The 16,446-nt window shown below is 37.3% G+C and overlaps 1 protein-coding gene across 1 annotated transcript; it reads right to left on the minus strand.

Moving 5' to 3' along the window:
- Nucleotides 1-813: 813 nt before the first annotated feature.
- Nucleotides 814-14,238, minus strand: SNM1 (DNA repair metallo-beta-lactamase family protein). Its single transcript, XM_090004881.1, has 9 exons — nt 13,788-14,238; nt 11,088-11,268; nt 10,723-10,962; nt 10,494-10,638; nt 3,836-3,970; nt 3,698-3,761; nt 3,470-3,547; nt 1,524-1,576; nt 814-1,440 (listed from the first exon to the last, which is right to left on the minus strand). The coding sequence occupies exons 1-9, from the start codon at nt 14,236-14,238 to the stop codon at nt 1,342-1,344; spliced, it is 1,446 nt and encodes a 481-aa protein (XP_089861007.1). The 3' UTR covers nt 814-1,341.
- Between the last annotated feature and the right edge of the window lie 2,208 nt (nt 14,239-16,446).

Here is a 16,446-nt window from a genome sequence, read left to right on the forward strand (position 1 = left end):
AAGGGAGAGGGCTTGTACTACCCTCGCTTGAAAGGAACCATGGGAGATAGAGGGTGGACCGACGATGGAACCAAGGGTCCAAGGGAGATGGATCTCAAAGGGGTCAACAACAATGGGCTCTAGCACAACAGTTGAGGGAGAGGGCTTGCGCTACCCTTGCATGAAAATAAATGAGAGAGAGAGCAACGATGCGGGTGGGATGGCTGTGAGAGATGGTGGTTGACGATGGGAGCTGAATACGTCAACACATCGAATGTCATCCTCCTCGCCACACAACCGTTGGGAGTCATCGTCGATTTGTACGTCAAGAATCGGGCCGACTATAATACTCTTAAGATCGATGCCCTGCCAGGTTTTTTGAAAATCATATCAATTTTTTTGAGAATCGTAAAGGGCTTATGCCCTCGTTGATGCGCTTATGGCGATCGAGAAATAGTAAATGCCACGATTGAAGGGAGAAACATGTTCCCGATGATAAGAGCCAATAGGTTCAACCAAAAGGGAAATCCTCAATCCCGATGATTGTACTATAAAAAAAATTTGCAAAAAGGAAAAAGGTGATCTCAGAGGAGGTGAATTCTCCAAAAACGTCCAAGATCATTCATTTTGGAGTTAAGTCCCGAATATATAGTCTTGAGGTGGATCGGGTTCAATGTGAATCTAATCCAATAAAAATAGATCCAAACCAAAATAAATACAGATGGATCCAAGATCAATCCAGTCTCAAACAAACCAAACCAAAACAACAAGTCCAAAATCCAACCAAATACCCAACCCAAATACACACACGTCCAAACTAGAAGAAATGAATCTGATCGATTCAAACAAAAAGAACGATCCAGGTCGGTCCGTAACAATTTTCTTGACACCAGTACCAATGAAGATTATGCTAAAATATAAATACATATTCAAGCAGACATACTCATAAAACGACAGTTTGATTTTGCAGCTTTTCTGACAGCAACTCTTTTTGAGCGAGTCTCAATCCACTTAGAATTGAAAAGCAGGTTAAGCAACAGCAAAGTAATGAAAGTTATAGGCCTAAATATGATGGTAATCAGTTCTCAAAATTGGGACCAGTGGCAATGGCAAGAAAGATCGAGATTCAGCAGGTGGTAGACACCGAGAAAGAGAAACCTAACGGAAGATCTGGATCCGCGGTCAGATGGCAATCAAATGTAGAATAAAAAACATATCTTACGGGGTATTAGGACCTTGTTATATGCAGACCTGACTCATGATTAGGCTATTAAGTTCCAAAACACTCAAAAGATCAATGACCAAAGAACCAGCAATTGCTTCTTGATGTTGCCACTGAAACCATTTTTCAACCTCAAGTGATCATGAATTCATCCAATCTTGAAAGTATGACTGCATCTTATCACGGGTGGCAGCATTCCCCACATTGACAGTCGGAATGATCTTTTTTGGCTGCAGTAACTGGATATCAATGAACATGAGCATCTAGTGGCCACACTAAGCATCACAACATATAAAAACACTAAGTTGACATTTAAACAGACCTGAACAAATTCCTTGAGTTCCAAATAACTTGAATGTTCACTATATGGAATGCCTGCAGATTAATAACAAAAGGGTCACAAATCTCAAGCATAAAACTCAGGGCACAATGAATAAGGATCGGTATCCATGCAAAAGGCCATCACAGCCATAACATGTGCAGAAAGACAGCATGCCAGGAAAGAGCTTTTATGACCTTAGTTATTTGAGACAAGTGAAACCCAAAATCAACATGCAGAACTAGTCCTCCATCAGGTCATCAGCAAGTCCTAAAAGATCAACCACATCTATGACCAACATGTGTTACTAACAAGTTCATCACCCAAGTGAATGATGCTGACGAATATGCTACACATTAAGAAATAAGCACAACTGCATACGGTCATTCCTAACACTGCATGACACCAGTACATGCCGAGGCAATAATGCTCACTGACATAGAAGAACAATAAGCTAGAGCATGGTATGATAGTGACCATATATGAGTAGACTAGCAGATGTCCCATAAATGAAGGACAGACTCCATATCAGCTGGTTGAAATTGCATGGATCAGCAGATTGCTGGTAAAAACGTGATGATATGTCATCTGAGTGGCAAACAATTTTCAATTATTTGGTTCGAACTTCTAAAATATTCAGATAAAGGATTAATGTGCAAGAAGCAAGCTACACGCTATATATGTCTGTTCCTCTAAGCATGCCAATGTTACATAAAGCATTTTCTATCAGCACATTGACATATTGCTGATGCAGGTTTCACAACAATGTAGCCAACAATATCTCCATGTGGCAGCTTAGAATTATCTTCAGAACCGCTAAAATTTTGAAAACAGATACCAAACAGTCAGTGAAAAATGTTTTCTACTCCCTTTGATATAAATTTTGGTTCATGGTTTCGCTCTTCTCAAAGAGATTTTGATAAAGTGGGAATAGAGCGTCAAAAACAGGAGGTACTTGGGCACAAATTCACCTTTTTCTGATGCAAAATTTTCCTTCATTCTGTTTTGCACCCATGCTTCCTATGACTTTCAAGGTACTGAGTTTGACAGGCATGCACAACTTAAATAAGGAATGAAATCAGAAATTCCATACAGAAATCTTACCACTTGAGGCATATGTGTTTACCAATATATTATAAGAAAACAGCACAGCACATATTAAATGCAATTCAGTGCAACCTTTCATTAGAAACATGGTACAACAATAATGTAATATTGTAATGTACTCTTGGTGTCTACATGCATGTGTTAGTGTTAAAAGATAAAGCAAATAGAGTGCACATTTTGCAAGTTTTTTATGGATTTTGATCCAGTATAGAAGTAAAAATGAAGTGTCCTGGCAGTGTAGTAGTATATACCAAGGTTGCCAGACTAGGAAGCGGCGAGAAACGATACGGGAAGTGAAAGCGAGAAGCGATGCATTTTAAAATGTATATGAAGCAGGAAGCAAGGAATAAAAAAAAAGCAATATAAGAATTGATGGGAATAGAAATGAAACAGAAATAAAAACTAAAATAAAAGTGACTATTCTTAAATTTCATGATTTTTTAGTATAAGAATTAATTTTTTAACAAAATCTAAAAATGATGACTGCAATTTAGAGAAAGCACATGGAAGTGAGTGAGAAGCGTGAGAGGAAACACAAAAAACATGAAAAGTACAGTGAGAAAATATATAGAAATAGATGAAGCGTGTGGAAAGAATAGGAGAAGAGTGGGAGAATCGAGATTCCCATCAAGTTTTGAAAGCGAGGAGTATTGTTCTTCCGAAGCAAGTTTCCGAGAAGCAGGCTTCCCACCTATCTAAGAAGCTTCTGGTAACTGTAGTATGTACTTTCTCAAATTTCTTAGCACCTTCAAGTAAATCGTGAAAGTAGTCACAACAGGTATGAGAGCTTATATGTAATTGTTTTGGAGACTGAAGAATGTTCATGGCTATTGAAAAAATACCATATATTGCAATCTGGCCTTTTGTGTTGGGCTTAATTAACCCCAACTGATCACCGATCTTTTCAGAGTAGGTCCAGCCTAACGAAAATAAGAAACATAGTCACAAAGCATTATCAAGAAAGTCATAATCAGATAACAAAAATTATGTAAATTTTCAGGTCATAAAGCTCACTTCGAAAAGGAATTGGAAATTATGACAAATAACAACTAAACTTGGGTGAAATATACCTGTGGGCCTAAATGCCAGAATTGATGAAAATTGTCTATAGCCATCCAGATATTGCTTAAGGCTCTGCAATATAAAAATGCAGTCACTCCTGTTTACCATGTAAAAGAAATGACAATTTGCAGCAGATATGGCAATACCTCAAAGTGCAACATAGAGATAGGGAGCACATGCAATGGTGTACTGTGAGCATCGGAACAAAGCCTCCTAGACAGTTCATACCAGCTGAAAGATTGAAGAACTCTCCTCCTGGAAGTATTCACATATATCTGGACCTGCATCAACATTAACAACTATGTCAAGCTCATTTCATGACCTTGTGCTAGAAAATGCATGCACTTACTCCTTATATGTGCATTGCATATCCAAAACCAAAACATGGACCACGAAATAATCGCGTGATTTGCTCCAAGTAACAAGGTTAACCTGGATTTTGATTACAATAAGCATCATTCTTTCAACAAAGTTAGCAATTAGATGTTTAGCTATCTCAGAGCTTCCAAGGAATTAACTGGACACAACCATGTATTGCTCTCCAAACAAATAAGTTGCTGGTTGTAAGATAAACTTCACATTTCAAACAAAAGGCTACCAATTCCAATACATGCAAAACATGGTACTAGTTTACCTAACTAATGTCAATGTGATTGAGGAGATGAACCCAAGCAAAAAGTGTAATAACAGTGAATTTTACCGATTTAAATAAACTTGAAATTCATATCCTTAAGCCAGTACAAGGATAATTCTATCATTTTATTTGTTAAATCGTATTTGGATCTCGAATATCCTGTTTGGATCTTCAACATCGGATCCTTATTGTTTGGTTCGATTCTTCAATATTGAACCCTGGACATCTTAATTTAATATAGATGTCAGTCAATGGATCGGGTCTCTGATATTGGATCCTCAATATCATGGTCAAATTTGATATTTGATCCAGGATGAATGGAGTGGATCCGCGAAGTTTAAATCAAAATTTTAATGAGAAAATTTTTATATTGGGCCTACAACACTTTAGTGGAGACTGGTATAGCTTATGCGATGTTTGGATCCACAATATTGCATTTGGATCCTGGATATCGAAGATTTAAATATGAGGAGGGTACAATTAAAATCTTATGTGAGGATCCATAATAATTTGCTTGGATCCATGAATATTTAATTGGATCCAGGGTTTCAAATCATGACAGTATAAAAGAAAACTTCGGATCCTTAGGTCTGAATTTCTTATAGGGATTTATGAACAAAGCAGATCTCAGATCCATAATAAGTTACTAGGAATTCATGATAGCGTAATTGGATCCACAGTAAATTAAATTGGGTTTATATTCGAGATTTAAAAAAAAAAGGTCTGGATCTGCGGATGGATTCGGATAATCTCAAAATGTGGACCCAACTATAAGTGGGTCACGAGTTTGGTCGATCCAAACCCACACACGTATGTGCGTTAAAAATGAAATGAGGAATGGATCACGTTAAAAATAACGTGAGTTAAAAAGGGATCATGTTAAAAACAATATCAGGTAAAGTTAAAAAAAAAACACGTAAACCCTTTAGGGTTTACGTTTAGAGAAAAGGAAGAGAGGGGCGTGAAGACCCCATTCACGCAGCCGGAAGGGGAAGAGGGGGTAACCGACCCACCTCTCTCCCACGATCCCCTCTCCTCTCCATTTTTTTTCCAAACTCCTCCTCTCTCACCCAGCCTTAAAAGCCCTCCTTCTCCCTCTCGTTACCTCGCTATTCTGCCTCTCTCTTTATCTCTCTCTTACACGATTTGGAGGAACGGCACTCGGCTTCACCAAAAGGCGGTAGTAAAGAGAAGGAAAGCTTCAAAGAGGTAGGATTTTATTACGATTTTGAGAGAGTATTGTGTTTCAAGCCTGTGATGTGTCGTAGCATACCCAAATCGTAAAGATTTCAACTTTTTAGAAGTTTTCGGGTGGATACAACTATGGAGATTTCTCTTTGAAAAACAAAAAAAAATAACTGATCAATACCCTCTGGTATGACCGATTAGTGCGGAATCAGACAGAGGGAACAAGAATGCATTGGTGCTGCCTCAAGTAGTTCATATAGAACATTTAGACCTTAATCCTGTTTGGGTATGTCATTTAGGACCTTATGCAGAAATTTCCTTCTTAGAAATCATGATGTTAGACGGTAATTCTGTGTTGTATGTATTTTAACTTAGATCTAAGAACGTCTGAGCCATACATCCCTGAATCTGCGTTTTATCCCTAAATCTATATCTGTATAGGAATGTGATTTTGCATTTTTTATCTCCATCTAAGTATGTCTGCAAATGCAGAATGTATTCAAATACGCATGGCCTAAAAAAAAATAGTTGTGGGATTGTTAGTCTTATTTTTTTCCATACGAACTGGTTATCAGTTTCTTTTTATTTTGCGTTGATATTTATGTTGGAAGGATCCAATACCCCTGACCTGTTATTTCAGAATGTTGATTTTTTTTTATATATGACTGATTGCATATTCTGTATTCCGACCGTCTGCGTGAAAATATGCTGCAGACCTGTCTCTTGCTTTAGTGGTAGTCAGATAAGTGAGAAGTAATAATTCGGAATTATTATTTTTCATTTCCTGTAATATGTAAGGTATGTCGTTTATATTGAACGTTGAGTTTATGTTCACTGATTTCCTTGTAAATATGTTGTATTGGATTTTTAGTGGTGTTAGCAGTATGTATCACATTTAGTCAGTACGTAGTTTCATGTGTAAGCTTAAACCATCAACGTGAACATAAAATCCTTTTTTTTGTAGTGTGATACATGGAATATCTGATCAGTATGATATAACTATGGAATATACTTTAAAACATCTGAATTTGTATGCATCTGTTGGACTATGTTAAAGGATATGTTATTGATTTGTTTGAAGGGCTAGCTGTTGCCAAGGGTAATCTTATTTAAACCAGAAGGAAACAAAGACTTCAATGATTTTCCTGTTAACTACATCACCTAGATTAACTTCTGACTACAACAACAACAACAACAACTACGCCTTCATCCCAAAACAATTGGGGTCAGCGATATGAACCAAAAAAGAAATTCATTTTGGGTCTTCCACATGAATCCTTTTCCTCCAATCATTTCTATCCAACGCCATGTCCTCGGTGAGGTTCAAAGCATTCATATCCTTTCCTATCATCTCCATCCAAGTCTTCCTAGGCCTACCCCGACCTCTTTTAACTAATATATTTTCCCATTTCTCCAACCTTCTAACTGGAGCATCATTAGGCCTTCGCCGAATATGTCCAAACCACCGTAAACGATTCTCTCGCATCTTATTTTCAATGGGTGCAACACCTACCTTCTTACGTATCTCTTCGTTCCGAATCTTATCTTTTATTGTATTTCCACACATCCATCTAAGCATCCGCATCTCAGCTACACTCATTTTTTGAATATGATGTCTCTTGGCAGCCCAACATTCCGTACCATATAGTAAAGCGGGTCTAATAGTCGTCCTATAAAACTTTCCCTTCAACCGCAATGGCATTCTACGATCGCACAGCACTCCAGTAGCACTTTTCCATTTCATCCACCCAACCTTTATCCTATGATTTACATCTCCATCAATTTCTCCATACTTTTGAATGATGGATCCCAAATATTTGAAATAATCATTCACCGGTATATCTTGCTCACCAAGCTTCACTACACTCCCATCACTACTTCGTTGCTTACTAAACCGACATTCCATATATTCAGTCTTACTCTTACTCAACTTAAAACCTCTAGCTTCCAATGTCTGTCTCCATAATTCTAACTTAGCATTAACCCCAGCTCTAGACTCATCAATCAAAACAATATCATCAGCAAACAACATACACCACGGTACATTTTCTTGAATTGATCTCGTAAGCTCATCCATCACTATTGCAAATAGGAAAGGGCTTAAAGCAGATCCTTGATGTAACCCAACCGTTATCGGGAAATTGGTTGTCACCCCTCCACAAGTGCGGACATTGGTTACTACTCCTTCATACATATCTTTAATTATACTAATGTACTTGAGAGAAACACCTTTCTTCATCATTGTCCACCAGAGAACGTCCCTAGGTACTCTATCGTATGCCTTCTCTAAATCAATAAAAACCATATGCAAATCTTTGTTCCTCTCTCTATATCTTTCAATAAGTTGTCTAAGAAGATGTATAGCTTCCATAGTTGATCTTCTAGGCATAAAACCAAATTAACTTCTGACTATATTTTGAAATTTATTGATAATGTTAGAAATTCTGTCTTAAATGTCTTGAAAATGAATTATGTGGTTGTCGACTTTTATATCATACAAAGTCTGGATTTTTTAATTGCCATGAGAGTGACTGATATAGGTATTTATGCGGTGAAAACGAAAGTACTGATGGTCTGGGCAATTACATGAGTATGAAAGGGGTAATATCTGAATTCTTGCTATTGTCATAACCAATTTGTGATTCCTGCACACTGCTGCAGCACACACTCAGTTCATGTCACACCCTTGTTGCACATTTTGGTGATGTATATATACTAATATAAAGTATTAGGCCCGGGATTGGGTCATACTAATATGATGCCCGATGAAATGATTATTAGCATGAAACTTTATAATTAATCTTTTGCGATTTACTTGGAAGGGTTACTTACCTGAAATTTTCAAATAAAGAACTCATGTCCGAGCTTGTGGGTCGGATGTTGCTGGCACCTGAGATGCCAAGCAAGGGATTCGGAAGTCCCGTATTGGGGCCCTGAGCTTAAAAAAATTAATATCCAAGTAAATGTATATATAATTATTTTCACCTGATTGATTTAAAGGTACCGAGGCATTCGTACTCGATGGTTTAAAGGTACCAAAGCACTCTGAGTGGGTTTGCTCAAGTAAAATGATAAAATGGGTAACATAACTAGTTAAAGTATGCATGATTGGAAATCTACTACTATAGTGGTAGGATTCAAAAAAAATTGGGAACTCTAGTATCTTTGAACAACTGGATTCAGATCAGGGAAAACTCTGATAAGTCGGGTAATAAACTTAATAAGATGAGCAACCCACTCAAATTTGGGCTTACCTTGGAGAGGGTAGATGGCACACAACTCCGAAGACTTGTGCTTCTTGCTTCGAGCAGCAATAGCTCGTTGGTCCCCAATTCTCAAATTTGTCCTAGGTAGTAGTTTCATGTTCTTCTGCAGAAGTTATAGATGCATCTTATTGTTTTGGGCTTTTGAGAGGTTCTCTCAGTTATTCAAACACTCCCTTAGGATTTCAGTTTCAGTTAGACATTCGGGTTAATAAAACACCAATGCATAATAAACCCTCGAATGTTCTCTTCTCTTACGGTTGTCTTGACCTGCGAGTACCCCCGGGATAATTCAAGAGAAACATTAAATTTAACTTTTTATCACTCAGACAAAAGATTGTGAGCTTTATACTTAAACATGTTAACTTGTGATTAGTTAATTGAGCATGTGATTAATTATTTAAACCTGTGATTATTTATTTGATTAGGTGATGATTCATGATATGATTTTTCGTGAGTTAGAATTGTGATATGCAATAAATTAGTTTTCTGTTACTTATTTCTCGAGTGCATGCTTAGTATCATGTTTTACTGTCCATAGTTATTCAATCGCATTGCATACTTGTTACATAATACATTTACAAAACTATAGTATTCTTCTACGTAAACTGGTTGTAGCCTGACACAAATTATTTTACTATTTTTCAAGAGAAGAGTAAAAGATAAAGAGCGATTATGGGATGATGTGCAGATCAGGATATATGATATATTGTATTCTCGAGATGTTAAAATTTAATTTGGTTATTGTTAATTATGTCATTCAGTTATTCCGAACTCTGATTTTATGTTTTAAACTTTTATTAGAAATGAAATGAATGTTAGTTGCTTTGATGATTACTGTGATGTGCCTGAAATGTTTAACCTGGTTAATTTGAATATTTTTGTTACAAAAAAAATCCTCAAAATTTGGGTTAAATTTCGGGGCGTTACAAAAAGTGAGTGAGAAACTTGAATTTTAAATTAAAAAAAAAGGTACTAGTAAACAAGAACGTAAATTAAAAAAAAAATGACCCTAGGTGAAACCAAAAAGAAGATAAAGAAACAAATATAGTACAAAAATACATATCAGTATAAAATAGCCAATGCCTTTCCTCAAAACTCATGATGATGAAGGAGAGGTCATTGAATTGTAAGAAAATATAATACTATGATGTAGTTTGTGGGCTGAATAAAAGAAGATGTGCAAGCAAGCGATATGGTGCAAGCATGTAGATCATGGCTTACAGTATGACCTTGACCATTTGTTTCACTGAGCAACATCATACACCAATAGTCTTCACTGACAAATGGATGAAATACAACTAGAGATCGATGCACCCAACAAACTAATCAAAAATTGTCAGTGTCTTATTGGCCAGATGCATGTCTCATCACATTCTGGAGAATTCTTGACATAGGCGTTGGCAGAAAACTGTTTGGAAGTCAAGAAAAAATATTCCAAACTAGATTCTACAGTCTTTTTAGACTGCTCCAAATCAAAAGCAGCATAATTCTAACCTTTCTAGCAAACCAGCACAGCAAGACCATCTATTATGGTGCATGGGTGTGTGTTTGCGAGTGTCACCTATGTGTGGATGCAGACATATTGATTTATTTGTTTTATCTTTATTGATTTATATAATTAGTTATTTGTTTATTTGTATATTCCTACATTCATCCATATATTTATAAGTTAGGTATCAGCAAGAAAGAATGGATAATATGCAAATAGCAACATACAGACAATGCCTCAGAGATTGCAAGATAAACATTCTCCTTTCCAATGCTGTATGCTCCAACAACAATAAGGGTCTTTGGCTGCTTTGCAAGACTACTTTTAGCAATCTCCACTGCATAATGCAAAACATCTTCCTTGGATGGAAATCTGAAGCAACAAATATTATTGGTGAACAATTTATAAACATACAAACATAGAAGACATTATGTAAACCACATTCCAAATTTTTACCTATACTTAGGATTGCAATAAGTTGTATCTAGGTAAAGTACACTAACATGTCGACTTGAAAGAAGAGGATGACTCTGCATTTTTCTGCAAGCTCTAAAATCACCAGTGTGAAGAAAGCATCGTCCATCCATAAGGCGAAAATAAATCATAGCTGCACCAGGACAATGATTTGCCTCCAACAATGTCACTTTGATTCCTTCAATTGTATACTCAATCTCCAGTTCCAACGGACAAATGAAGCTGCACCCATAAATGAGACCAACAATCTAATGCAGTTAAGAGTTAAGACAGCAGAGACAAAAAAAATATCTCCAAAGATATCCAGAAGGAAAAAGGATAAAACAATATTAAAACAAATGACTTACATGGGATCTACTGCAAGACACATTTTTACAAGACGGGCAGTGATCGGAGTACAATAGATGGGTCCATGCGACCATACCTTGCTCAAGCCAACATAATGATCATGATGGAAGTGACTAAGGAAATATCCTGCACATCCTTCAATTCTACCATATCGAAATGCATCAACAGTGAAAGGTGTTCCTACAAGGATTGAAAGACATTTCTCATCAAACAAATATTCATAAATATGCATCAGTAAATCTTCGCTTAGAAAATTGGCTGAACTAAACCCCCCTGGATTTAAGCTTCAAGAAAGAAATCCTCAATAGGTTTATCAATATAGCAAATGTATCACAACCTGATTATTAGAAAAGTACCAGGATAACATCTCATGCACAAGCTTAACCTCGTAAAAGATTCTGTCTTCAACAATACAAAATGCAATTCAATTATGACAGCTACAGTCTGCAAAAGGCACAATGGATAAGGTGAGCAGCAAATCCCTAGGCCTTGACAATAGTAATGAAGTGCATCACAGAAAGGTACAGGACCCAAAGATGCCTAGTTCTGTTTTATCCATACCAGTGAGTTAGTCACATGGATCTTACTTTGTTTATTCTTGGACCTACATTGGAGCATAGTTTCATAATTCCAGGCACAAACTATTAATTGTCTATTCCCCAGAACAGATGATCCTAAATATGGAAAGAATTGTGATAGAGAATCCAACCATTTGGATGAATTAAGAAGGGTTCTTATTTCTCTCCCTATCTCTTCAGCTTCACCTATGCATAGGCCTGACTTCCTTAAATTCTTTCACATTTGACGGCATGTTCAGTTCATCTATTATGGAACCAAGAAGCTAGTTTTCACACAGGCATGCATGCTTGATGAGAAAATGAAGAAACAACATTTCCAGCTACTACCTACTGACTATATTTTATGAATATTGATTCAATCTTTCCAGCATATCTGGATAATGGAATCAAGAATTCTGATTTGACATGCAAAATACATATTCCGAAAGGACAATGAGAAGGCATTCTTAGTTAATAACTAACAATTGACTTGACTTCCATCATTTTTTGGAAAAATGTGGATTCTGTTGCAGATCTTGAATCATTGAAATGGTCTTCCAATTCCACAGCCAAGCTTGCTATTCATGTAATTCACAAAACCCAATACATTATACCACTGCAAAAGAACGAGAAGAAGGCATTCTCAAGTAATACCTAAGTTCTCTTCCATCAATTTCAATATGGATTCTGTCGCAACACTTAAATCATTCAAGTCATCCAAATGGTCTTCCCGTTCCACAACCATGCTTGAAAATCATGCAATTAACAAAACCAACTCTTGCTGCAAGCATAGGTGCTTTCAATTCCACAAATTAATAACTAGCAATTGTCTTCAATCATTTTTTGGAAAAATATGGATCCGGTTGCAGCTCTGAGTCGTTGAAATGGTCTTCCAAATCCACAACCAAGCTTGACATTCACCTAATTCACAAAACCCAATATCACTGTAAACGAATGAGAAGGCATTCTCAAGTAACCATCTATTTCAATATGGACTTTGTCGCAACACTCGAGTCATTTGAGTCATCCAAATGGACTTCCCATTCCACAACCATGCTTGAAATTTATGCAATTCACAAAACCAACTCTTACTGCGAGCATAGGTGCTTTCAATTCCACAAACTAAACAAGCCAGTCATCTAACACGTGAAATACACCAAACAGATGTCTTCCAATGCCGAGAACCCAACATGTTATTAAATTCTTTCATCTTTTAGGCTAGGTTTCGGAGCCTTGAATAGGATGTTGTGGTGTGGTTTCCGCCATGCTCTCATATTCTCTTGCTGTTTGGGAGCAGTGGCGTTGCTGAAACAATGTTTTGGGACTGGTGTTGGCAGGCCCAACACCACATTTCAACACCTTTCACGAGAGGATGTTTTTGGCGACTCCATCTCTCAACACCACACATAGGCAAAACGATATTTTGGCAGCACAATGAAACTGTGTTTCCATCCCATAGCAAGGCTCCCAAACGTAGCCTTAGTTGCAATGTTGTTTTCATGTTTGCATGATTGAATGCGTGTGTTTTCAGGATACATTTTTTTCTTCACAATCCTGATTCGATCCCCACATTCTGCTTGGATGATTTAAGGAAAAAAAAAAGGAGCGGTTTAACATTTGTATTCGAATATTCTGCAAAATTCCTTCCTTTATCAACGGAAAAAGAAAAAAAAAAGTATGAAATCCCACGCAATCTAACAAAACGCAAAAATCAAACTCAGAGAACCAAAGGCAGGAATATCGGAAATCACGACTTCCATGTAAGAAATCATACCGGCAATCCTCACAAATTCACGACTAATCATACCAGAAATTTTCTCAACATCATGAATCCGATTTAAGATATCATACCGGCAATATGCTCACAAAACCACGACTTCTATGTAAGAAATCATACCGGCAATCCTCACAAATTCACGACTAATCATACCAGAAATTTTCTCAACATCATGAATCCGATTTAAGATATCATACCGGCAATATGCTCACAAAACCACGACTTCTATGTAAGAAATCATACCGGCAATTCTCACAACTTCGATGCAAGAAATCATACCAGAAATTTTCACAAAATCGCGAATTCGATTTAAGAAATCATAGTCGCAACTCTCACAAACTCACAGACTTTAGAGGAAATCGTACCGGAAATTCTCTTGTAAAAAGGGCAGCTCCGCCTCATACCACAACCCGAGCTGACGACACCTTCCTCTACACAACGCAGCTTCCGATTCTTCTGAGAAACCCTAGAACCAGAACTGACGGATCGCTTGATCGACGATCCCCCAGCCGTCGAGTCCGCTGCTCGCTTGAGCCCCCACATCCTGAATAGATCGGCCTGAACGAGTCTCGTCTCCGCCGAATTCCTCGTCGCCGTCGTCGACGGATCGAAATCCTTCTGCAGCAAGGAGGAGAAGTCCGTGCCGCTCCGGTAGAACGACTCGGAGAAGCTCCCGTCGGCGGCTGCGGTTCCTTCATCTTCTCCGCCTCGCCCCCTCCGCTGTCCGTCGTCTTCGTCGCCTTCGCTTTGCGCATCGAAGCACGAAGTGAAGCCGTTCTCGTCCAATTCGTCGGAAATGCATGAGAGATCGTCCATTGCACGCGCGCGCGCGCACACACACACACAGAGAAAGAGAGAGAGAGAGAGGATATGGAGGGATTTTCAAATAATGGATGCGTTGGAATTTGAATGAGGCGGTGGCCGGCGTTTTGGCCCTATTTTCCCGCTTCTACGGTTATGCTCGGCTGCTCCTGATTCAGCATCACTTTCTAATTTCCTTTCACATGGGGACTCGTAATTCTGAATAAAAGCAAATTAGAAAGTGACTATAAATGAGAATTAATTTCTCTTTCTATGTTCGGCTGCTTATACAAATCAGATTCACTTTCTATGTTGGAGAGCTGAGTTGGGCACTTCATCTTCTTTTTTGGCTGTCTTTAAAAAAACTGTCATTTTACCATGTTTTCTGCTCCCAAAGATAAGACCAAAAATTTGCCCTCTGTTTTTGTCTCGACAGGACAGTCTGCCTTTTCGGCCATCTATCTCAGCAATCCCATGACAGAATTCGGAGATTCTTGTTTTCTTGGAAAGTGAAGACAAAGATCTCTTTCTGTTATTTTTGCTGTTTTTCCTAATTTTGTATTTAAATAGGCAATTTTTTGTCTTTTCTAGTATCCAAAGACATCTAGTTGTCTGTTATTTTTGTTTTTAGCCACGTAAATCAGGGCATATATTTGTCTTCCTTTGTCATCTATTGATGATCCAGTGTCATTAGAAAGACCAAAGAGTTGGCTTTCTCCACTCTTTTGTGAGTTTCGTTAGATTCTCTCTGTTTGGCATGAAACTACAACGAACAAATTGTTTGTTTCTAGACTACATAAACTTTTCTATAAGAGTCATCTTTTCTAGACTGAAATCCGGCGATCGTTCATCATAATCCAGTGATTCTATTGGAGTTTGAATGTTGTTTCAGTGTTTGACAATGTAACGCCCTAAATTTGTATCAGAAAAATTTTGAAAAAAAAATTAAATACAACAAAATAATGTAATTGAACCGATGCAACTTTTATGGGTTACAATGATACCATTATACACATTGGGATTAAAGTACTTAATTAAAAAAATTAATGCAATTCAATACTTAATTAAATTTAGAGTTACATGTCTTATCAAAATCAAATTGAATAAAAAATATTCAAACAAAAAAAAGTTGAATTTCCTGAGAAAGAAGAGTGATGATGATCCTTCTGACGCCGTCGAGCAACTCATCATCACTTCAGCTTATGCAGTATCTGAAAAATGTAAAAGTAAGAGTGTTAATTTACAGCCCCAATAGGTAACAAAAAAACACATATACACAGATATTATTCAACTACAAGATATAAGCATTTGCATAATTTTAGATAATTAACTAAATTATACAAAAGCATGCAATATAGCATACCAGGACAAGCATAAGTACATTATCACAATCAATCATGCTTGCAGTCAATTTCAGAATAAATATGCTACAATGTATAAATCTAAAATAAACCAACAAATTTATGCACAGACTGTATCAAAACTTAGTGTTTTATTTCTCTTTTCTTGCCCTGAAGGGTATACATTAGGGTTCCTAAATTTGATTCAACCAATTCAATAAGGTGTCTATTACACCATTTAGGTTAATAACCTCATTAATTAGAAGAATTTGGGAACTCCCTTCTGAGTTTTTACTGAAACGGTTTGTGATTGAGAGAGTCTTTCAGTGATTATACAGAATCAATTCTTACTTTGCAGAGATTCAAGACATACCACCTAGGCTACACAGTAGTCTGACCTCCTATGACTAACGACTGAGGACCAACAGAGATGCTTAGTTCTCCAAGGCGACAATGGTTGATGGTCATGTGTACCACCACCCTCTCCAAGGTGGTTCCGAGTTTGAATGAATTATAGGTGTTATTTAATATTAGGCTTGTGAATTAATTCTAAGTGCTCTCAACACACGGGCTTGCTAGCCCAATCTTCACTCGAGGAGATTCTATGACACAAAGCTATTTTAACCCATTCAAACTACACATAGTTTAGACTCTATCTCTGGGTGACTTTGAGCATGGCTTCCTTGAGACAGTTATATGATTATGTGCATGGTTGTCCAGTCTTTTCTTTTCTTGGTGCTTCACAAACACCCATGGATCTTATTGCACCCAGGCTCACTCATGAGTCATGTTCATACTCATACCACACACTCATTAGTATCATGCATGCACCATATCATATGCCCACATACTTACATTAAAGTTTCATGCATAATTCAATCAT

Source organism: Nuphar pumila, chromosome 4 (genome assembly GCF_984573655.1).
Source record: "Nuphar pumila chromosome 4, dmNupPumi1.hap1.1, whole genome shotgun sequence".
NCBI classification, from domain to species: Eukaryota; Viridiplantae; Streptophyta; class Magnoliopsida; order Nymphaeales; family Nymphaeaceae; genus Nuphar; species Nuphar pumila.

Coding starts and splice junctions, on each gene's coding strand:
- SNM1 (XM_090004881.1), bottom strand. CDS start 14,238: ATGGACGATCTCTCATGCATTTCCGACGAATTGGACGAGAACGGCTTC. Junction 10,639..10,722: donor TATTGCAATCCTAAGTATAG/GTAAAAATTTGG, acceptor TTGTTGCTTCAG/ATTTCCATCCAAGGAAGATG. Junction 1,577..3,469: donor AGGCCAGATTGCAATATATG/GTATTTTTTCAA, acceptor ATTAATCTGCAG/GCATTCCATATAGTGAACAT.